The sequence below is a fragment of the Ovis aries genome, chromosome 1, assembly GCF_016772045.2.
Source record: "Ovis aries strain OAR_USU_Benz2616 breed Rambouillet chromosome 1, ARS-UI_Ramb_v3.0, whole genome shotgun sequence".
Taxonomy (NCBI): Eukaryota; Metazoa; Chordata; class Mammalia; order Artiodactyla; family Bovidae; genus Ovis; species Ovis aries.
The window spans coordinates 87,280,925-87,304,570 of NC_056054.1; the positions used below are offsets into that span (position 1 = coordinate 87,280,925).

The 23,646-nt window shown below is 45.1% G+C and overlaps 1 protein-coding gene and 1 long non-coding RNA gene across 4 annotated transcripts in view; one reads left to right on the plus strand and one right to left on the minus strand.

Moving 5' to 3' along the window:
- Window positions 1–714: 714 nt before the first annotated feature.
- On the minus strand, window positions 715–15,212 carry LOC132658077 (uncharacterized). Its single transcript, XR_009597077.1, has 4 exons — window positions 14,976–15,212; window positions 9,387–9,588; window positions 6,099–6,268; window positions 715–3,954 (listed from the first exon to the last, which is right to left on the minus strand). It is a non-coding gene; the product is annotated as an uncharacterized LOC132658077 (long non-coding RNA).
- The window catches only part of AHCYL1 (adenosylhomocysteinase like 1), a 44,447-nt gene continuing 32,782 nt past the window's right edge, over window positions 11,982–23,646 (plus strand). For 2 of the 3 annotated variants that reach the window (XM_004002302.5, XM_042252080.1), the window contains exon 1: window positions 14,974–15,382. In XM_004002302.5, coding sequence (XP_004002351.3) covers window positions 15,263–15,382 — 120 coding nt within the window. In that variant the 5' untranslated portion in view covers window positions 14,974–15,262. Of the gene's footprint in view, window positions 12,382–14,973; window positions 15,383–23,646 lie in introns of those variants that run through there. The other variant, XM_060401384.1, reaches the window with a different exon arrangement.

Here is a 23,646-nt window from a genome sequence, read left to right on the forward strand (position 1 = left end):
CCCTCCCCTGTGTGTCTCCACCACAGGCGGGTCATAAGACATGGATAAGAACTGGCTTCTCTAGAGGAGCTTTTCCAAAGGATAGCATCTATTTACTCAGCAAATATTTGCTGAGCAAAATGGGAGGAGGAATGGCATTCCAGGAAGAGGGAACAGTTTGAACAAAGCTAAAGATGAGGGAAAGCCAGGTGTATGTATAGGGTCCAGTGAGCAGAGAAATTCAGATGATAAAATCTGAAAGGCAGGAGGGAACTGATCAAGAAGAGCTTTGAATTCTTGGCAAAAGAGTTTGGGCTTATTTCAACAGGCAAGAGGGAGTCAAAGAAAGATTTTTAGCAAGAGATGGACAGAATCAAAGCAGCTCATTAGGAAAATCAATTTGACAGTAGTGGCTAAAATGAACTGAGATGAAGAATAATTATATAGAGCAGTCAGCAATGATAGAGTACTTACTATGTATCCAGCACCATGCCAGCCCTTTATATACATTGTCTCATTCAATAAAAGTAATAGTGCATTTAAGATTCTGTGCCTGGCATGTGGTGTCTTCCAATCCTCATCATCACCCTGGGAATTGAGTATTACCACCTCAATTTTACAGATGATGCTTGACCTCAAAGTAAGGATGTTAAGAATATTACGTTCAAGGTCAAAAACAGAGATAGTGGCAAAGCCAGGATTTAGAGTCAGATCAGGTCTGATTTCAAAGCTGACTTTTTTTTTTTTTTTTTTTTTTTTGAGCTATAATGCATGCAAGGATCTAGTTCCCCGACTAAGGATCAAATCCGTGGCCCCTGGAGTGGAAGCAAAAGTTTTAACACTGGACCACCAGGAAAATCTCCTGAAGCTGACTGTTATGGGAGGGAAATGTTAGGAAATAATTGTAAAAGTCCAAACAAGTGGTGATGAACTGGGGGAGGGGCAGAAGGTAATGGATGCACAGCTGAATTCTGAATGCATAACAGATGCGACACGGCAACTGACAAGACGATTGGAAAGCAAGAGTAGCCAAAGAGGCCCCAAGGTTTGGAGCGCGGGTAACCAACAGAAAGGTGGCACTATAATGAAAATCAAGAAAAGAGCAAACAAAGTAAGTTAAAAGGACTTAAAATATGCTGAAATATGTTGATGGCATTATCAAGTACAGGTATCTCGCAAGGATTTGGGAAAATTACCCTATTCCTTACATGCTATTTCTCATTTATAATTTCTAATTCTTTCCTTTGAAAAAATTCTTTATCATTTAAAATATACGTAATATAAAAGTTACACTTTAACCATTTTAAGAGTCCTTTCTTTTTTAAATTAACATAAATTGACTTCTGGTTTCTGGTCTAGCATGCAAGTAGCTTAGAAGTCATCACTCCATCATAATACCAAGTAAAAATCTGGACAAATTGGAAAATCAACAACTCTTCTTAGATCCATCAGAGAAATGAGGTCCCAGGGCAAACTGCAGATCTCCCCAGATTGGGGAGACAGACTGACAGACACAGAGCATCACTACTTCCCAAAGCAGGAACTTCTGTGAAAGCCAGTATTGGGGTAGAACAACCTACACTGTAATTAATTAATTGCTAGACGCTCAGGATGGACAAGTATGAGAGCTTAAAACTCCAGGAGGTCCAAGCAGGGGAGATTCCCCACACTTCTGTGAGTTTTAGCTATAGGAACTCCACTAGGGTCTCATGAGAGCCCTTGTGATTCTGGCAGGGGAAGGGGAAAATGACCATATTGAAATAAGCTGGCAAATTCTTTCTGTTCCTCTTAACAAGGCCTGCTCTCAAGAGGAACTGCTTTATCCAACTTATTGGGCCCAACTTATTGGGGTTTTATCACAACTTAATCAACCTGGGGGAAGGGAAATACTCGATTCCACCCACTCTAGACATTCTATTCCACCAAAGGGGAGAGAAAACTGAGAATCACATATGCAATTCACAACCCAGGGGCACAGACTCACTAACAGCCCAAGTCCTAGTCACAGGAGTACAGAATGCTTACCCTGCCCCCCACACCTTACCCCACAACACTAAAGGCCTTTTTACCAGTGTGCCTTTTATCCAGTACATCATGGCAGGCTTTCAACCAATTTTTTTTTTAAGTTGCAAGGCATGCTAAGAGGCAAAAAACACAGTTTGAATGGACAGAGCATACATAAAAACCAGATTCAGATATGGCAGGAAAGTTGGAATTATCAGACCAGAAATTTAAAACAACTATGACTAATATGCTAAGTGCTCTAATGGGAAAAGTAGACAACATTCAGTAACAGATGGATAATGTAAGCAGAGAGATGGAAAGTCTAAGATAGAATCAAAAAGAAACGCTAGAGATTTTAAAAAAAAATACAGTAACAGAAATAAAGAATGCCTTTGATGGATTTGTTAGTAGACTGGATATGGCTGAGGAAAAAAACCTCTGAGTTTGAGGATATGCCAATAGCAGCTCTCAAACTGAAAAACAAAGAGAAAAAAATGCTGAAAAAGATGGAACAGAATATCCAAGAACTGTGAGACAACTACAAAAGGAGTAACATTTGTACAATGGGAATCCTAGAAGAAGAAAAGGAGAAAATAACAGGAAATATCTGAAGCAAATCACAGCTGAGAACTTGCCCCGAATTACTGACAGGCACCAAACCACGGATCAGGAAGCTCAGAGTACACAGAACAGGATAGGTGCCAATAAATAAATAACCCTACACCTAAATATGTTATATCCAAACTGCATAAAATCAGAAAGGAATAGAAAGTCTTGAAAGAAGCCAGAGGAAAACTCCACTACACCTATAGAGGAACGAAAATAAGAATTAATTTGACTTTTCAGAAACCATGCAAACCAAGTGTAGACAGAGAAAAATCAACCTAGAGTTCTATACCTTGTGAACTTATCTTTCAAAAATGAAGGAAAAATAAAAGCTTTCTCAAACAAACAGAAATTGAGGAAATCTGTTGCTGGTAGATCTGACTTGCAAGAAATGCTAATTTCTTCAGAGACAAGGAAAACTACATCAGTCAGAAACTCAGATCTCCATAGAGAAAGGAAGAACATCAAAGAAGAACTAAATGGAAGTAAAATTAAAATTAAAACTTTTATTTTTCTATTCTTAATTGATCTGATAGATAACAATTTGTTCAGAGGGAGGAATTAGGAATACTTGTTATTAGAAGATACAGCACCATTTCTGCAGTGGTATAGTGTTATTTGAAAATGGACTTGGATTAGCTGTAAATGCATATTACAAATTCTAGGGTACATTAAAAAAAGTTTTAAAAGACCTATCATTGGGGACCTCCCTGGTGGCCCAGTGGCTAAGACTCCATGCTCCCAATGCAGGGGGCCTGGGTTAGATCTGTGGTCAGGGAACTAGCTCCCACATGCCACAACGAAAAGACTGTGCAGGCCGCAAGGATGACAGATCTCACGTGCCTCGACTGTCACCTGGTGAGCCACATAATAAATACTTGTTTTAAAATATGTATAATTGGCATGCTAAGAAAAGAAAGAAAAACGGAAATATAAAAATGGATCAATTAAAACTACAAAAGCCAGAAAACAAGTAAAAGAAATAAGAACAAAAAATAAGGATAATGAGTAGAAAATAGTAACAAATATGGTAGATATTAGTCTAACTATATCCATAATCTGGAGAAGGCAATGGCACCCCACTCCAGTACTCTTGCCTGGAAAATCCCATGGACAGAGGAGCCTGGTAGGCTGTAGTCCATGGGGTCACAAAGAGTCGGACACTTACTGAGCAACTTCACTTTCATTCTTCACTTTCATGCATTGGAGAAGGAAATGGCAACCGACTCCAGTGTTCTTGCCTGGAGAATCCCAGGGACGGCAGAGCCTGGTGGGCTGCCATCTGTGGGGTCGCACAGACTCGGACACGACTAAAACGATGCAGCAGCAGCAGCATATCCATAATCACTTTAAACTGTTAATAATCTACCAAGTAAAAGATACAGATTGTCAGAGTGGATAAAAAACCAAGACCCAATTACATGTGGTCTATAAGAAACACTTTAGATATATAGGTTCTATATAAATATGACTAAAACTAAAGGGATGGGGAAAGATATACTCTGCTAACAATAATTAACAGAGTAGGAGGGGCTTCTTTCACTCAGCATAATGCCTCAGAGATTCATCAAGATTGTTTCCTATATCTATAGTTTCTTTCTTTTTAATGCATTGGATGAACTATAGTTTTTTTTTTTAATCCATTTACTTACTGAAAAACATTTAGATTGTTTCAGTTTGGGCAATTGTGAATAAGGGTTCTATAAATATTCCTGTACAGGTTTTCATAGGAACATAAATTTTCATTTCTTTAGGGTAACCACCTATGAGTGCAATTGCTGGTTCATATGGTAATCTGTGTTTCATTTAAAAAGAATTTGTCCAGTTGTCTTCCAGTGCGGCTGCATCATTTTGCATTCATACCAACAATGTGTTGGAACAACATTCCACTGTATGAGAGCACCCATACAATGGACTTGGTATTGTCAGCAAGCACTTGGTATTGTCAGTATCCGTGTTTTTATTTTAGCCATTCTAACATGTGTTGTGCAATTTCATGGAGGTTTTAATATGCATTTTCCTAATGATTAATGATGTTGAACATCATCTCATGTGTTTATTTGCTTTATTTATCCTCTTTAGCGAAATGTTTAAGTCTTTTACTCATTTGATTGGATCATTTGCCTTCTTATTGTCAAGTAAGAAACATTTGAGAATTCTTTAGATATTTTACACATCTATTGTTGGACATACAATTTGCAAATATTTTCTCCTAGTCTGTAACTTGTCTTTTCATTTTCCTTAATTGCTTCTTTTATAGCAAAAGTTTTTAACTTTGATGAGGTCCACTGTATCCATATTTTCTTTTTGGACCATGCTTTTCTTGTCAAGTCTTAGAGCTCTTTGCCTAACTTCAGGCCATGAAGATTTTCTTCTGTTTTTTATCTGAAAGTTTTGTAGTTTACATTTAAGTTCATGATCCATTCTGAGTTAATTTTTATATAAGGTGTGAAGTCTGCTTTTCCTCATATGGATATCCAACTGCTACAACACAGTTTGTTGAAAAAAAGCTATCCTTTCTGCAATGAATTGTCTTTACACCTTTGTAAAATATCCATTGACCGTATGTATGTGTTTACTTCCTAAAGTCTCTATTCTGTTTCACTGATCTATGGGTCTCTTCTGTTGCCAATATCACAGTGTTTTGAATACTGTAGCTATGAAGTAAGTCTCAAAATCAGGCCAAATTTGTATTTCTTTCAAAATTGTTTTAGCTATTCTGATTCTTTTGCTGTTCTGTATAAGTTTTAGAATCAGATTGTGTATCTATCTACCAAAAATCCTCTGAAGTTTTGATTAGAATTTAGTTAAATCTACTTATCAATTTGGAGAGAATTAAATCTATATAGTGAGTCTTCTAATCCCTGAATACGGTATGCTGCTCCACTATTTAACTCTTGCTCTATTTCTTTCATCAGTGGTTTATCGTTTTGGGCACATAGATCTTATATATGTCTTAAGAGATTTATATGAAAATATTTCATCTTACTTAAGCTATTGTAAATGGTATTGGTTTTAACATTTTTTATTTCCAAATTTTATTTCTAGTATATAGAAATATGACTGATTTTTATGTATTGACCTTGCTTTCTACAGTCTTGTTAAACTCACTTATTAGTTCTAGGTGATCTTTGTGTGTGTGTATGCAAATTCTTTGCGAATAGGGACAGTTATATTTCTTCCTTTGCAATTCACATTCCTTTCATATCCTTTCTAAAATCATACCCGGATTTTTAATTCTGTCAAATGCTTTGTGTGCATCAGCTGCTATCATCATGCTGCTTCTTCGCTTTGGGAAGTAGGATGAGCTGGTTAATCGAACATTTAATGGGGCAGCATAACCTGATTGAGAAATTAGTTATATCTGGTTTTCTTGGTTGTGGACTCTTTAGAAAAGAATGTGAAGTATTTTTCCCACATCCTCCCAGGACGACAGCTGGGACTTCCAGTCCTGGAGGTCACAGAGGATTAGGGCTAGTTTTCCAACTGGGAAATGGGAGTAGCCTTACCTGTGGGGGGCACTGATTTCTGGTGCCTGAGAAGAGGGTGGGGGATCATGAGCACGGCAGAAGTTGAGATCCAGCCGGAACACACACAGCCTCCAGCCTCTCAAGATGGGAAAAGCTGATATGAAGATGGCCATGATGAGAGGCAGGAAGAAAGACCCCTAAGTGGTCAGCTGTTGGGAGAGGACTCTGTGAGTGGGCGGCCCCGCAGTCGGACTGGAGAAGCAGTGCCCACAGACAGAAAGCATCAGCATTCAACACCAGGTTCAAGGAACAGAGTCACCAAGGCTGTCTCCACTGAACGAGGACCAGCTTCCCCAGTCCTACAAGATCAGGCTCTTGGTGTGCTTGTTTGGGGATTTTTTTTTTTTTTTAACCCAGTGAGCCAACAGATGGCTATCACCCTAATATGATACTAAAATTCTCACCAACTGTAATGGTGCTGGGGACCTGATTAAATAAACTTGGAAAAATAAAGAATATTGGCCTTTCTTTCCTATCCAGTCACATGGGGCTATTCATTCTTTGCTTACATGCAACATCATGAGGAACACTTGCTGTTAAGTCATTCGTGTCCAACTTTTTGTGACCCCATGGACTGTAGCCTGCCAGGCTCTTCTGTCCATGAGATTTCCCAGGCAAGAATACTGGAGTGGGTTGCCACTTCATTCCTTAGGATATCTTTCTGATCCGGGGATCGAACCTGCCTCTCCTGCTTGGCAGGTGGATTCTTTACTGTTGAGCCACCTTGGAAGCCCAAGTGGCTAAATTTTTGTTTTCATCCTTGCTAAGAGGTGGCAAGCTTGCTGGGTCAGTCAGCTCATGGATTAAGCTCCTTGGACTAAGGGACCTGTACTGGACCAAGACAGATAAGGGTGAGGGAACCTGGTTCTAGTCCTCACTGTATCACTAATGCATTTTACAGCTCCCAAACAAGTTTCTTCAACCTCTCTGTGCCTCCGTGTTCTGGTCTATACAATTCTCAGAACCAACACACGTTTGCCTCTTGGGAGCCCTCAGCCTGCAGCAAGGGGGGACAAACACACTGGTAAGCTAGATGACACATGCATGGAAGCTGGGAACATCTCAGTACTCTCCCATGTGCTCCAGTCCAGACTGTGGGCCATGTTCCAGAACATACTCTGAAGTTTCGCACTCCTATATGTTGGCTCGTGCTGTTCCTTCCATCCAGAATGAATGCCCCTTATTTCTGCCTTTTGAAATCCTACTCAGTCTTTGAGATTCAACAAAAACAACTCTCCTCCACAAGTCTGCATCCACTCCTTATGCAGAAAACCATTTTTCTCCTCCTGCAGGTATCATGTGCCTTTGGCTGTAGTCACGGGGAACAATTTACAAGCTCCCTGAAGGCAGAGGCTGAACCTCATTCATCTCTACATCCCCTACAGGACCCAGCCTAGGATTCTGCAAGTTATGGTGAAGCCAAATGTTTGTAGAACTAAATTTGGGAACTGGGCCTAGGCTTGGATGAAGTTTCAGGCTATTTCAGGCCCTGAAATGGGTGGGGTAGTGAGAGGAAGGCTGGGGATGGGAGATGAAAGTTCTGAGCAGGAACGTGGCCTGGACCTTACTCACTGGAAGGGCCTCTCTGCCCTCCTTCTGTCCCTACCCCGCCCCCCATGCCTCCTCGCCCAGCCCCTACAGGAGCAGGGAAACACTGTGTACTTGGGACTCTCCTCTATCAGCTCCTTGGGCCCCTGAGGACCCTCGCCCCACCCACACCTTCCCTGGTCTCTGTAAACAGGGCAAAGGCCTGAGCGGGTCTGTAGGAAATGGCTAGGGTCCTATGGAGCCAGGCCAATGTCCACACGCCTGGATTCTGGCTTGGGCCCTGCTCTTCGTCTTGGTCTGAAACGTTGTGTTGACCCTTTGTCCGACTCTGTTTGGAGTGTGGAAGTGACATGAGCTCATGATGGAGGCTGAGAGTCTTTCCTCACTGCTGCAGAATGGGACAAATGCTCAGGGTGGGGATGAGGGAGGTTAACTCTTTTCCTGGGAAGAGGCGAGGCCTTTGTTGGGGAAGGTGGGGCCTCCAACCCCCAAAGGGCTGCCAAGGCAGAGCACCTGTGCATCGTGAAGCAGAGGGATGTTTTAACGTCTGGACAGGCAGGCTCAAGGGACAGCCTTGGGAATCCAGGTCTGCCAGAGGGAGGCCCAGGAGGATGAAATGGTTAATGGTTTGTTGAAAAACAGGGAGAGTCCCTCCTCCAGGGGCCCAGCTGGCTGCAAAGCCAGGAGCAGAGGCTCCAAGGGTGATGCAATGGGGCCCGCCCTGCACACCAGAGAGGGTGAGGAAGGCGAGTTCCCACCCAGCAGCAGCCTCCACACAGCAGCTGACCACTTTGTCTCCTCCAGCTCCAACAAACTGGCCACAGGCAGGATCTTTGGGGTGAACGGGGGCAAGACCCTGGCCACTTGAGATTTGGGAAGTTGCAGCTTCCACCTGTCCCACCAGTCTCAGTAGCACCTCTCCAATCAAGGCAGATGCCTCTACTAGCTCCCAGTAGGGTGTCTAACTGACCTGGCAAGGAGCAGGTAGCGGGCAGTGGGTGGGGAGGCGGTACATGTGACAGGCACAGATAGGCCCTGGTGCGCCTGCTCTCTGCACACTGGCACCTCCACCAGCCCAGTCTCCATTGCCTTGGGAAAGGATATCTGTCAGGGAGACAGTGTTCTAGAAGCTTCTAAAAGACTCAGGGCAATTCCAAGGGTTGGTAAGTCAATCTGAACTCGGGCTGGACTGCTGTCCTCCTCCCCACCCTGGGGTCTGGCAGCATCTCAGAGACATGGAGAAGATGACTTCTACTTCTAGGAGGGACTCTTCAGGGTGGGACAAAGGGAGAGAGTAAAGAGGAGGGCTCCTCTCTCAGAAGGAACCCAGATTTGGAATCCAGATTTGGTGACCAAGGCCTGCTATTGACTCTAAGCCCCATGAGCACAGGAAGTGGGTCTGTCTTGCTGACTTTGGGCTCCCTGGCACCTAGCAGAGTTCGCGATCAATAAATAACTGACTGGCAGAGACATGGGCAGAGGCTGAAGGCCAAAGCCAGTTTCACAATTTCTGGAGTCTGCCTTTTTGGTAAACTCCTTACCATAAACACACACACACACAGAAAAGTACGCAAAGCAGCACGAGAATCATCAGAACAGACTCCCTGAACATTGTTTACAATTACTGGGTGACTTCTCAGCCTTAATTTTTATGAGCTTCCGCTCCAGAAACTGAAAAAAGATATATCAGACTCTCTGGTCCAACCTAGAAAAAAGTACCTGTGGAAGTCTGGAGAGGCTGCTAGACACACAGTAGCCAGACCCGGAGCCAAGTTGAGCCAGAGAAGTGACAGCTGCTCTCGGCTGGAGCAGGTCCGGCCCTCCTTTTCAAGGAAGTACAATCCCAGTGTAAACAAGTCCTCAGGATCAGCAGTAACAGTCCTTTTCTGCAGCCAGCAGGTTTCTGTTTATTCCTGTCATTCTGGGAAGCAGGGCACAGAGAGAGTTCCAAATTCTCAACAGTAACTCCATTCCCATCCAGATTTCTAGCCTGGACCCACATCTTAATAACTGACATTTGCACAATACATGCAACTTGTTCAAAGCTCTTTGATATTTATTATTTTGCCGGACTGGGTCATCACAAGCCCTAGATGGAGAGCTATCATCCTGCTTTGCATGAGGAAGCAGAGACCAGGAAAAACACAGGATTCCAGTGGCCAACTTGGTAGTCGAGTCAAGACTGGAGGCCACACCTCCAGTCTGCCTGGATGCCCAGCTTCCCTGCACACCATGCAGCCTCCACATGAGTCAGCCCTCATGAGTTCCAGGCAGTGGACCTCACATGCCCTTACGGCCAAAGTGGGACTTCTCCCAGGCCCTGTTTACAGCCAGGACAATTGACCCCACTGCTTAACATTCTTCCTCCTTCTCTCCAGAAGGACCTGGTGCTGTGACCCTGGCTTGTCGGCTTTGCTTGAAAGCCATTCCCATACTGTTCCTACCCTGACACACACTCTGTTTATATTGCACTGAGCTGGAAAGAACTCTAAGAACAAGAGGATAACGGTTAAGCAAACTCCTATGGCAATATGACGGCACCCTTGGGAAGCACTGACAATGATAAGTATGTAAACAATCTCAGTATGTGGTAATGTGTTTTTGAAATACTATAATTTGACAAAAACGGAATGACATGTACATACCGATCACAGGTATGCAAAAGCATACTTCTGCAAACTGAGAAGAACTGCAAGTGAACTTAAGGAGAGCTAGAGATTTTCATCTTCATAGGTTTTTCTTTCCCCTAAAGATTATGTTCAAAGTGAGCATAAATAGTAAAATAAATAATACATATGATCATCATAAGCAGAAGAGGAGGAGGAGCCTTTTGTCTTGGCCTTAGTCCTCGGAGAGTCTCCCCAACAGGGCTGGCATTGCAGAGAAGAGCAGGAAGGAGGCGAGAAGAGGGAAACAGGGAATTGAGGGAAGTAGGAGAAAGGCCCACCAGGGGAGCCAGTGCCCAGAGCCACAGAGGTACAGCCTGCAGTCTTGCTCCGGGTGTCCCCGCAGGGCCAGCAGGGCAGACCAGCAATCCGAAGCCGTGTTCCCAGGGCACCTTTCACATCACTTACTATACCTATGGTGCCTCCCAGGGTTGCACAATCAGGCACCTCTGGGACAGAAGGAAGATGGCTAAAGTGGGGCCAGTACCACAGGAGGTGAAGGGGCCCTAGGGAGAGCACAGCCCTGCTCTGGAGTGTGCCAGGCCAGCAGGGAGCAGGCAGGTGTGAAGGGTGCCACCCTAGGATTGCTGGGGCCTCTGGGATATGCGTGCACTGCACACAAATTTAAAACTCAAACAGCTCAAGTTCACTCCTTATCTCAGCAGTCTCTCCACCTGACCTGCTTCTCCTCCTCGCGTTCATCACCACCCACCCACAGCTCACCAGGCTCCGCAGGATCTTGCTCTCACAGCGGCTCTCATTCCACCCAGCCCTGCCCCTATGCCCCACCCACACTGAAATCTTTACAGTTCTCCTAATATGCCAGGGTGCCTCAGGGCCCTGCCTTTTCTCAGGCTATTCCTTCAGCCTGAGATACCTTCTCTGGCTTATCCAGCTGCTTATCTGTCAAGAGTCAGCTGGAGCAGCATCTTCTGTATAAAGCCTTTCCTGCTCACCCTCCCATCCTCCACCCACCATCACTCCCAGGTAGGGATCGGCACTTCACTTGTCTCTGTGGTCCCAGCATCTAGTACTGCTCTGAGCACATCTTCAGCAGTCATGGTGTGCCTGTGTCAGCTGCTCAGTAGTGCCTGACACTTTGTGACTCCATGGACTGTAGCCCACCAGGCTCCTCCGTCCATGGGATTCTCCAAGCAAGAATGCTGGAGTGGGTAGCTATTTCCTTCTCCAGGGAATCTTCCCAACCCAGGGATCGAACCAGGGTCTCCTGCATTGCAGGCAGATTCTTTACCATCTGAGCCACCAGAGAAGCCCAGCATTCACTGTAGATTTTATGAATTTAAAAAAAATGAATGCACATGGAGTGTAATTTAGGGGGGTAGACAGAAGAATGAATTTGAGTAAGCAATCCCAGCCCACCTGTGGTGGGCCACCATGCTTGTGGTGACAGCATCTCCTAGTTCACCTCTCTCTCCTCAGACTGCTCCTTTCTAGAGCATGCCCCCCCTCTGATTTCTACACCCTTTGGAGACTACTTCCCTCCACCACACACAAGTGTACCTGTCCTTGGGTCCCTGCTGTCCTCAAACCTGGGGTCCCCATAGCATCTGCCGTGTCTGTGTGGGTGGTGCAGTTCAGGGGAGTAAGCCCTGACTCACCCACCTGACTCAGCATAGAGGCTCAGTGCAGAGAGCTGGGTGGGTAGGCTGGTAGCCAGACCCAGGGCCAGGTTGGGTAGGATGTTTATTTGTTTCATGCATAAGCAGTCACAGCCATGGCCTTGTGGGGCCCTCTGGGGGAGGGAGGAGGGAGCGTGCAACGGCTCTCACCAGCGTCATGTCATCACACTCTAACTGGGTGAATGCTTTGATCTGCAGCCCATACCCAGCGGGTGGGATGGCAACTGCCCATGTCCTCTGCAGAGGGCTGGTTTCCAGGAATGCCCTTGGTGGCTCTCGCCTGACATGAGCCACCTAGGCCTACTGCCTTTCCACCCGGGCAAGGCGTGCTGGGTCCCCACCTTCAGTGCAAGCACTCTGACTCGCCTCAGCCAGCCTCCCCAGCCTCCCTTTGGGCCGGACACTCGGGTAAGTGAAGTCACGTCTGTTGATCTTCCTGTGGCTCAGACTGCAAAGTTACTGCTTTCTCTAGGTCTGGCCCTGTTGTCACCATTGTCCACAGCAGGAGCAGGCAATTCTGTGAGTCTAGTATCAGAGAAAACCTGTTACTTTGGTTCAGGCGGAATAAAAGAGAGGCTGAACTCCAGTCCCCAGCCAGCTCTTTAGCAGCCTGAACATTAACATGCATGGCAGAGCTGGGGCTGACAGACAAAGCCAAAAGACACCTATGCTTTTTTCTTTTTTTTTTTTTCAAATAAGCTAACCTAAGTCACATGCTTTCCTATTCATGGGATATGGAGTTTTCACCTCTGTTCTAGCTGGCTCTGTCTCTGTTCTCTAAGGAGACAGCTCTGATCCCTGGACGCTGCCAACAGTTTGGGCAAACTCACACGATGAAAGCTACTTCAGGCCATATAGGCAAAGAGTCCTGGGTGGGCAGGCATAGCTCCTGGCCCCAGCTGAGAAATAAGAAAAAGTGCCAGTCTGGCACCCTTATGGATCAATCTCGTATTCTGCTCCCCAATCTCTTTCTCTCTTCTGCTACACGAATACTTCTGAGAGGGAAGTCGAGGGGCCTGAAAGAGTGGGCATAGGCGGGATTTCCCTGGTGGTCCAGTGGTTAAGACTCTGTGCTGTCACTGTAGGGGGCTTGAGTTTGATTCCTACTCAGGGAACTAAGATCCTACAGGCGGGATGGCGCAGCCGGAAAGAAAAAAATGTATTTACACCATCTGAAACTAACAGAACATTGTAAATCAACTACATTTGAATTTAAATTTTTTTTAATTAAAAAGAGTGGGCAGAGGAGAGAACCCTAAAATGAAGATTTGCAGAAGTGCCTCCTTCCAGACACTTCCACAACCTATTTCAAACAGGCAGCCTTGCAGAAGTGCCTCCTTCCAGACACTTCCACAACCTATTTCAAACAGGCAGCCTCAAGGGGCTGGGCGGCTGGAACATGGGATTCTCTGACTAAGACTTCTGAGGCCCCAGAAGCAAGCATTTCACACTCTTCCCAACATTTTGTAAACCAGTGGGGAAAACGTTACTTCAAGCCACAACTTCTTTCTTCAGAGTTGAGCTGCCGGGTCTCTGAGGTGGGAGGAAGAAGGTGGGATGGGAGGAATTTAGGAAAAGGGCCCTGGGAAGTCTTGAACACTCAGCAGAGTGGAGAGGGATCTGGCTTCCCAGTCAATCATAGAGGGAAGGGTGAGGCGGAGGGATGGGAAGGGAGGAACAGGAGGAAGGGGGATGAGACAGGCAATGGACTAGGGAGCTTTGTGGGGTGGTGGGGCTAATGAGAAGTCCCGGGTGACGAGATGGCCAAAATAACTTTTCAGAACATTTCAGAAATGTGACTTCAAATTGTTTGTGATGTGATGTAACCTCTCCCTTGTGGCCCACAAAACTTCATTAAAAGTTCTGCTACATGTTACAGCATTATTTTTGTGGTTGTTTTGGAATAGGGGTGGGAGTTGAAAGAAGGGACTGTTATCCACATTTGAATTGACAAGCAGGAACTAAAGAAACAGCCACAAAGACCAGAATAGTGACTAAAACTTCAGACGAGGCAGAAAACTAGAGCCAGAGGTAACCTTGAAAATTTCTGTCCCCCGAGTAATTCACAGAAATCGGGGAGGGGGGAGCATTGGACTTTCCACAGGACGTGGAAGTTTGAGCCAATGTCATTTGAATGTCAAAGGACAAGCAACCTCAGCTGACACTGCCTCACCAGCTGGACTAAGCCTTTAGAAACAAAAAACGTGTTACACACATCTGTACTATCCACGGCCTTGGCACAGGGGTAGCACATAGCCAGGCCCAGTAAAAGCATGTGAATAGTTCATGAATGCCCTAGTGCCTCCCTGGAAGCTGGCAGAGCCAAACGCTTGGGGGTGGGGGGATGGAGGGACACGTCGACTTCTCTTCCCCTCCCCCACCCCTTTTCCTCTCCCACCCTCTTAACCATCTTTAGCCCTATCCCATCAGCTCCGCGACATGAAGAACCTGTAAACAAGCAAGGCCCAGCGGAGACGGTGGTGGAGGAGGTCACAAAGTGTTGCGCAGAAACCACACTGCTCTGGTTCTGTTCTGCCCACTCTTACGGTGTCAAAGAGGCAAACGCTGCCTCTTGGGAAGGAGATTCTGGTTCAAAGAGCCTGACCATGGGGCAGTGAGCTAGTGGGCTACCTAGGGCGCCGGAAGCTTCCTAGGACTGGCTGTAGGCTGTGTTGTGTAAGGCTTTGGTACTCGTTCCCAAGCATCCCTACACCCTTCTGAGGCCTCCCCTGGCATCCCGCAGTCCAAAGGCCCTCCAGCACCGCGGCAACCTTGCAGAAACCGCGGGCTGCTCGCAAGGTAATGGCGCCACCTGGCGGCATACAAGGGTGCGGCTCACCCCTGGAGCTTCCCCCTTCACCCGCGAACGAGGAAGAAAAGGTGGCTTCAGCGGCCCAGTCCAACGTGGTGACGTCATGACAGAGCGCCGTTCTCCCCGCCTCTCCCCCCGCCCGCTGGGAGCTGCCAGTACTCGACGTGGCGTCACCGCCCTCTACCCTTACTTTGCGTCCGTGTTTGCGTGCGGCGGAGGTGGCGGCGCGGGCCGGTCGGAGCTCCGCGTTGCTGCTTCTGGTGCTCCTGTCGCCGCTGTCGCTGTCCGGCTGTCCTGGACCGCGGAGCAGAGGAGGCGCGGGCCACAGCACCTCAGCACCCGACGCGGCTTGGCGCGGGGCCCGGCGGGAGGGTGGGCGAGCGCGTGTCGGAGGGCGCCGCGCGGGCAGGCGGGCGGGCGCCCGTGAGGGAAGGAGGCGGGGGCGGCGGGTCAGCCGCGGGCCCGGCCGGCCGGGGGATGTCGATGCCTGACGCGATGCCGCTGCCCGGTGTCGGGGAGGAGCTGAAGCAGGCCAAGGAGATTGAGGACGCCGAGAAATACTCCTTCATGGCCACCGTCACCAAGGCGCCCAAGAAGGTGCGGGGGCTCTGGGTGGCGGCGGGGGTCCGGCTGCGGGCCTCGAGGAAGGGGCGCGAGCCATCCCGGGCCCCGGGCTCCAGCTAGTTTGGGACTTAAGGGGCGAGGTTTCAGGGACCCAGGACTACAGAGGTGGTGTGAAGGGTGGAGAGTGAGCGGCCCCAGGCCTATCCCAAGCTGGAAAGGCCGACCCTGACCTCACTTTCCTTTGTCCCTCGGCCCAAGTCCTCCGGGATCTTTTCGAAACCCGGCAGGGCCAGGCCTTAAATTTGCGGCTGACTTATCCTAGGTGAAGGGCCTCAGAGACGGGAGTGGGAGAGAGGTGAGCGAAGTCTGCTGACCCCAGTGACCAGCCCCAGGGGATGAGGGTGTACAGGAACTCTCCCCTCAGGTGAGCGGGTAAATCTGATAGTGCTTCTTTGGGAGCTGTGGCCAGCTTATCCAACAACTGCGTGTGATCTTGGAGGCAAGATGGGGAAAAAAAAAAATGCGTGGAGCTAGCTAGCTCTTTTATGCAGGTGAAAAGCATGAGGGCAGCATGAAATTGAAGACTAATTTTCATTTTCTGTGGTCGTCTGGTTGCTTCGACACATGTAAGGAATTTGGAGGTTGGTGACAGCAGACACTGTCATGGATACAGGTTGATCGTAGAGTCGTGTGAATAGATCACTTCGGCATCCCTTGAGAAAGGAGCTTGGGTGGGTTGGAGGGGTGGGTGGTGAGGAGCGATTGCTCATTCTTTACTGCACTTACTGAGGCAGAACAGGTTTAGTCTATTATGCTGTGGGTTGAGCTCAAAGAACATCCTTCTGATTCTTTTACTTTGGAAGATTAAATGGCAGCCTTTGGAAGTATTAACCTAACCAGCTCTCTGAGTGGTGGAATTGGGATCCTTGGTGCTTTCTGAGTGTTTGCTGCCAACCACATTTTGATTTTCTACATCACTGGCACCAGTTAACGGAGAACAAGAGAACCTTAGCAGAGAGGTGACCTTTCTGAAACCAGTAAGAACCTGGGTAAATATTTCCCTCCTATATAAAGACAGAGTTTCAAGGCTGTCCCCACCTGCAGTGTTTGATGGGATGCACTGCTGGCGTAAGCTGCACAAAGCAAGATTTGTAGATAGTGACAGTCCTTCAGGCTGTGGGAGAGATGATTTTTTTGTTTGTTTGTTTTTTCTTTTAAGGAAATTAACTTGCCACTCCAGAAATCTAATATAGGATTGAAAAGAGAGGTCACCATTGTGTGCTATAGCTCTGTCTTCCCACAAAATTTAGATCTTATGCAACAAAATGCCTTATAAAACCTTGCAGAAGATCCCTTGATTCTAAGAAGTCTGATTAATCTTATTTTTAGTGCTCTCAGTTCAGCTGACTGCTTTGTTGGAGCAGTAACCCTTTGTAATCTGCACTGGTGCTAAGTCACTGCAGTTGTGTCCAACTCTGTGCGACCCCATAGACGGCAGCCCACCAGGCTCCCCCGTCCCTGGGATTCTCCAGGCAAGAACACTGGAGTGGGTTGCCATTTCCTTCTCCAGTGCATGAAAGTGAAAAGTGAAAGTGAAGTCGCTCAGTCGTGTCTGACTCTTAGCGACCTCATGGACTGCAGCCCACCAGGCTCCTCTGTCCATGGGATTTTCCAGGCAAGAGTACTGGAGTGGGGTGCCACTGCCTTCTCCATTGTAATCTGCACTAGGTGGAGACAAAGTGTACATAAGCAGACTGTGTAAGGATAGTACTTGTGATGAGTTAGGGAGAAGAATGGGAACACCCTGGTACCCTCATTCCCCGAAATCTTCCTCTCCGCATAGCCTTTTGTTGGCCTAGTGGCTTCAGGGATTAGGCCTCTTTATTCTTACTTGCCTTTATTTTAGTAAGGTTTTATTCCTGCAGGTGCCACTAGTAATAAAACAAAAGTTTGTATTGTAGACTATAAATTCCATAAAGGCGGAAACGTGTGTTCACCATTGTATCCATTGTGCCCCAGCTCTGTACCTAGCATATAGTAGGTATTCAAATAGTAATTGCCCATCTGGCTGGCTAACTGGTAATTGAGATGTCTGTATGGCTGCCTACCAGGAATAAATAACTCTTTCCCCCCTTTTTTTTCCAAGGAGGAATGTTGCTAATGTGTATCACTGTCAGGCCAAGTACTAATGATTTTAGAGATTCATATTCCATTAGCTCAAAGGAGTGGTCTCTGCCAGGAACGTGGGAAGACCCTGTTGTAAGTCTCCATTTGCTGGTAAATGTACCCCTGTGTTTCTTATTAATCTTGCTCTTTCTGAGCTTTGTTGTTTAGTGTTTGCACAGCACTTTTTATTAAAGTGCTTTATGATGACTACCCTTCCCCTAGTGATGATAAAAAAAGGCCTTTATTTAGTTAATGGGTTCGTTGAGGACTAGTCAAGGTCACATAGCAAGTCCTAACTGTTTTTTCATCACTTTAGCTGAACTGGACATTATGACTTAGGTCACTTTTGTACTTCTGCCATGTGTTGATAATGTGAGAAAGCGTGAGCAAAGTAAGAGAAAAAATTTTATCTTGGCATGCATTGAATGGTGTGAGAAAAGGCCTCTTCAAATAGTGCTGTCCTTTGCCTGTGAGAATTCAGCATGGCTCTCGACCAGCTAATCCTTGGATCACTCTAAGCCTGAGGCCCCTTGGGAAATGAGGACATTTCTGGTGCCAGCCAGAGGCTATAGGTTACTTCAGGGTGACCCTGATGGTCCTCAGTCAGATCAGATTCCTGTGTAACTGTGAAGTTTTATTCACTTTGGGGAAGTTTGGGTGTCCTTCCATTAAGTGCATAAATAGCAAGATTCTAAAACTAATCACAAGTTACTCATTTTTAAATGCTGTGAGAGCTACCACAGTACTATGTAGATAATATGACTCCACGGTCCTATTCAAAGCTTGATCTGAGTGTCAGAAAGCCAGCTAAATGGGTCCCAACTTGAGCAAATGAGCTTCTGTGCCTCAATTTCCTTATCTGCCAAATCAGTGCTTTGTTTTTAGAACATGTGCAGATAGGTATATGTTGGGAGTAAGCAAAATGATTTTTAAAAAGAAATATATTAGTGTACTTATACTCTCTGTCTTTAATGAGCATTTGAAATGACTTACAACACAGGGCACATATAGTATAAATGAGGAGCCCAAACTATAGAAAAAAGGGAAAAAAATGTTGTTACCCCTGAGGGCTAAGACAGTTGATGAGGCTGGCTGATCATCACAGCAACCCTAAGCTTCCTAGGAGCTGGAGAATGAATCAGAGTTACAGTCTCATTAGCAGACATGGGAAATAATCTATACCAATTCCTCAGGGAGGCAACTTCTGCTGACACTGAAGTTCTAAAGGATATTTTCATGTGATAGTATTAATAGCTACAGTATGATTTGTGTGTGAAGTCTTGTTCACCAGCTGTCACTGGTGATTTCAGATGGAATTGCCAGGAGAATTTGGGTGAGAAAAGGAGACCTAGAGTTGTAAGGTCCATGTACATTATATCACAGCTGAAGAGGATCCTTGTTTAATGTTGGCAGTTATCAGTCAAACCGAACAAGTCAGCCAGTTCTCCATCTTCGCTGGGTATTCATCCCTCTTTTTCTGCTACTTTGTATTGCAGTGGTAATATTTGTCCTTGGGCCTTTGGAAATTAAGATTGTGTCAAATTGGGTTGTTGGTTTTTTTTAATTTCCCCCCATAGTGTAAACCCAAGTTTGTTGATGAAGCCTCCTGAGATAGACATGTTTCTTTGGAAGGCCTGTCAGAACACCTGTACTTCTGAACGTATAGAGTGACTCTCTAGAGTGAAACATTAGGCATTTGACTAGGATCTATACAGTCAAACCTTACCACCAACATAGTAAGGAAGAAGAGAAAAAAACGCAACAGAACTACTTTTGCTTGTAGGATATTCTTTGTAGGATGTATTTGAATAAAGCATATGTGGAACTAATTCATCAGAAGGGTCAGCTGAGACTTAAGGAAGCATACCAGATAGAGACCCAGTAAGTAATGCTTAGACATTTAACCTATTAGGTGAAATCCAGGATGATTTTTTTTTTTAAATCAGGATTTTGTTGTGGCTAATTCTTGGTGCAGTTTCATAAAATTCACACCAGCACTACTTAGATTCACTTAGATTGGCATTTCCTATCCTCTCCACATCATTAGTGTCTGTTACTTCTCTTTAGAATGACCACTGTTTTAGTGCCAGTCTTTGAACAGGAGTCAGAGGTATAAGAAGATCCTATCTCTTTTAGATTTCTCCACAGATACTGGTTACCTCTCCCTTTCTTATTGGATTCTGTTCAGTTTGTCAGGCACAGATTTCGTATTACTTTGTTGTAAGTTCCTTTAGATTTTTAGCTTGTAACAGAACATTGCCTACATTCCTTGCTGTCAGTGTTATAAATCTGTACCTTTTGTTTCTTGAGGAGGGTGTCCTCTGGCTCCAGCCTGTTACCCAGTATAATATTCTTGTAAAATTGTTTGTAAAAGATATTTTGATACATAGAATCATGTCGATCTTTAGCTGCCTGTGACTCCTAAAAGTTTATTCCGCCACCTCAAGTAGTTATAATCTGTAAATAAACACTTGAATGCTCTCCTTCTTGAAGCTGTTACTTAAAGGAACTAGCCAGTAAAGGAGAATCATGTATACCTGACTGTTTCTCAAGTTTGGAAACTTGAATATTAAAATTTTATAAAGAAAGGCCACCCTTATACTGGATATAATAATTCAGAATACATCACATTGAGGTGGGTCCGAAGCACACCTCTCCTGCATGAAGAACAATCCGTTCACCTAGACTAGAATTTTTTTCCTGAAATCCAAGAATCCAAAGTTAAAGACAGTCTTACCACAAATTTTCTTTCCAACTCTTGTCAATGCTATCAGTGCCTTGAATGTGGTAATTATTTAAAAATTCACCTCGATTTCTATTCACATGAATTCTGTTCTGATTCCATATTTCCCTTTATCTCATTCAGGTAGTTCTCTTGCAATCCCACTTTGGTTTCGCTGTTACATAAGACCTCTTAATGTCCCCCTTTCTGTTTCTAAAACTGTGAGGAGTAGTACAATGTAAGTTAAGCACTTGATTTTGCAGTAAAGTTTGCCTCCAGAATCTACCACCTTGAAATTGTGTGACCTTTGGCCAACTTGGGTGGCTTAACCTGTTTGAACCTCCGTGTTTTTTTTTTTAACCTTAAAATGAGGAATAATGATAGTACTACAGGATAGTTGAGATTAGCATTTAATAAAGACTAATTAGTGTATTTATCCCAGCCTGCTATTCAACGAGTTCCTTCTTACACAAAAGTACCCTGCTTTATATGGAATTTCAAAATGCTCTCAAAGAGCCAAAACAAAGATGTTTCTATTGGAATATCTTTCAACAGGAAATTTCCCTGACAAAAATGTTATTTTATGTAGAGCTTATTCCTGTTGAACACTAGACTGTTTGAGTTCCGGGAGGTACATAGACAGACAGTGGGAGAGCTTGTAACGGAAATGAGGTAGGTTCTACCTGACCACTCCCCCACCTCTTTCCTGTAACACACGGTGTACCTATAGAATATGGGTGTTTCTCAGACATTGGCCTAGCTGAGTCCAGGAGTTTATTTCCTCAACCTGCAATCAATAGTTTGGGAGTCTTCCCAAACTAGAATCCTTGAATCACATGAAGCAATTCCAAAGGCTCCTCTGAGCTGTAACCTTAGCTTTGTGTATACAGTCCCCTTCAGATCCCATCCCTATGTACCCCAGCTCCCTCCAGACCCACTCAGGTTCTGTTTCTCTCTCCTCTAACAGCCTGCTCTTCATTATGTGTAACTGATTTTCTCTTGCAGAAATGTGTGGCCTTTACTCCACAGCAATTACGGACCTAGGGCGGCTCACCCTTTGCCTTTGTTGACAGTCCAATGAGTTTCAATTTTGTTCCTATCTCTGTTCAGTTTTTCTAAAACAATTCAGTCAAGTACCTTAATCTCAGAATGTATATAGTGATTAGTACTGCTTAGTAATGTACAATGGGGTTAATCATTTACTACCCAAATGGGACACAAAGTAAAAAAGTGTAATGAACTGCTGGTAAAAGGTAGTATTTGTGATGTTGGGTAGAGACTGAGAAAGGACTTTGAGAAAACCACAGATCTAGGGCTGCAAAGCTTGTTTCTGCTTTCTTATATTAAAAGCCCCAATGCCTCAGCTGATGTGCCTCTGTACTTAATTTCTTGGGCTTAATGGGCTTAAAGTGTTCTCCTTTACCAGCCCAAACCAGTTCAGTTCTTTTAAAATGGGCACCCTGTTCTTAGTTGTGTGCTAGCAGGGAGGCTTAAACAGGAAGGATTTGGGACTGCTCACTGTTCCATGCTGTTCATCTTGGACCTGCCTCAAGTTTAGTTCTTTACAATCTGAAGAACTGCCCGGCTCGAGCAAGCCCTGTTATTTCCGTGTTTGTCTCTTCTTTCCTGAACCTGTGTGTGTGCAATGGCATCAGTGGGATCCACTGTGCCTTTGTGCTCAGGGTACCAAGGAAAATGCTCACGTGCTGATCTGCAGTGTGCACAGCTCTGTGAGGTAGATGGTGAGCTGGTGAGTAGCAGAATGAAGGTACTGCAGGCTGGAGCAGATGAGTGTAACCATGTTTCATTCATTTTGGCCTCCCTAATGAAGCTGTTCATATCTCGGTGCTTTAAGCAGTGTTAGGATTTTGGAAGTTCTGTTTTTCATAAATGGCTCCACCTCTTTTAGTACTTTATAATTGTATTAAGGTGAACCTTTGGAGTATAGATTTCCATGGGCATAATGGAAATCACTATGTCCCTTTACCCCAGGACTGGCTTGACTGCAAGTCAAAGTTTTGGGGCTATGACCTACTCCTATTATGGTTCGAGGATCCTGAGGTCAGAAGAGAGACCTGTCAGGAAAAATTAAGAGGACCGATTCTTCTCAGCCTCCTTTGACCACCCTGCACTGTTGCCTTACTCAGAGGCTTTAAGGGAAACCTTTTGGGGCTCTCATGATGGTTAGCTTTATTTTGGGCATGTGGAAAAGAGCTTTTTGCTTTGAATTCTCAAAATGCAGCATCCTGTCTCTAACTTCAAAAGAGGTCAATTAGTAGACAGATTTGTGTGAAAGCTAGATAAATAGGTTTCTCTTTTGCCAGTTTGAGGGAATGCTCAAACCAGTGAAGTAATCACTGGATTAGAGACTCTAGAACAGTGATTCCTATCTTTTTGAGTCATGGATCCCTTTAGAAATCTTACGAAAATCACTGTTCTTTCTTCAGCAAAATTCCAGAGCACAAAGACTTATTTATGCTTTCAGAGAATTTATGGGACTCCCTGAAACTCATCTCTGGATCCTGGCTTTAAAAACTTTGATTTAGAAGGACAGGGCTCTAAGCCATGGTATCTTTCTCCAGTACAGATTCAGAAACAGCTGAGATTAAATTTCCAGGCTCGCAGTTTGTCCTTGGAACAAAGCTGAGGTTGTTCGTGTTCTTTTCACCCCCCTCTTTGGGATGCTCCTCAGCTTCCTAAGAGACTTATTATCAATGCCTTGAGGGTTCAACTCAGGAACTTGTGCGCACTGAAACCAGCATTTCAGTAACTTTGGGGGGTTTTGTACCTTCTCAGCCCCATTGCCCTCAAATGAACTTTTGATACCCCAAGAGCTCTAGAGTTCATTCCATAGGAGTATTTAGAATAGGGGGCTCACATCTTTAGGCTGAGTATCAAAACTCAATAAAATAATTTGCTCCACTGTGTGTCTCAGAAGTAGGTTTGATATCAGTGTAGTACTTTTCAGACTGTTTCCAGTACTGACTTGATATCTGAGTCTTTTCATTTGATTTCTGTAGACCAACTCTTAAGGACAAGGACCATACCCCATGACATATGTATAGTATGAAGGGCTTGGTACCCCACAATACTTGTTTACTGAGTGAAATATTGTAAGAAGATTGTCCCCAGGAGAAAGTGGGTTGGACTCTCTTGGTGACTTTGGCTTACTTTCCCCTTCAGCTGGCCAGTGTTGTTTTTCTTGAGCCCCTCTAAGGTGAATAATAATGGAGTACCAAGAACTGCAGGTAAGAAATTGATGGGAATTTCCGAAAGCTTAGTAATGCCAGAAATAGGTAAGAGAATCTTTGGAGCTAAGATGATGAGAACCACAAGACAGTAGGCTGGAAGCTTAGAGGTGTCCTTGGACATAATGGGAAAGGTAATTTGAATTTCCCACCAAGTTTTG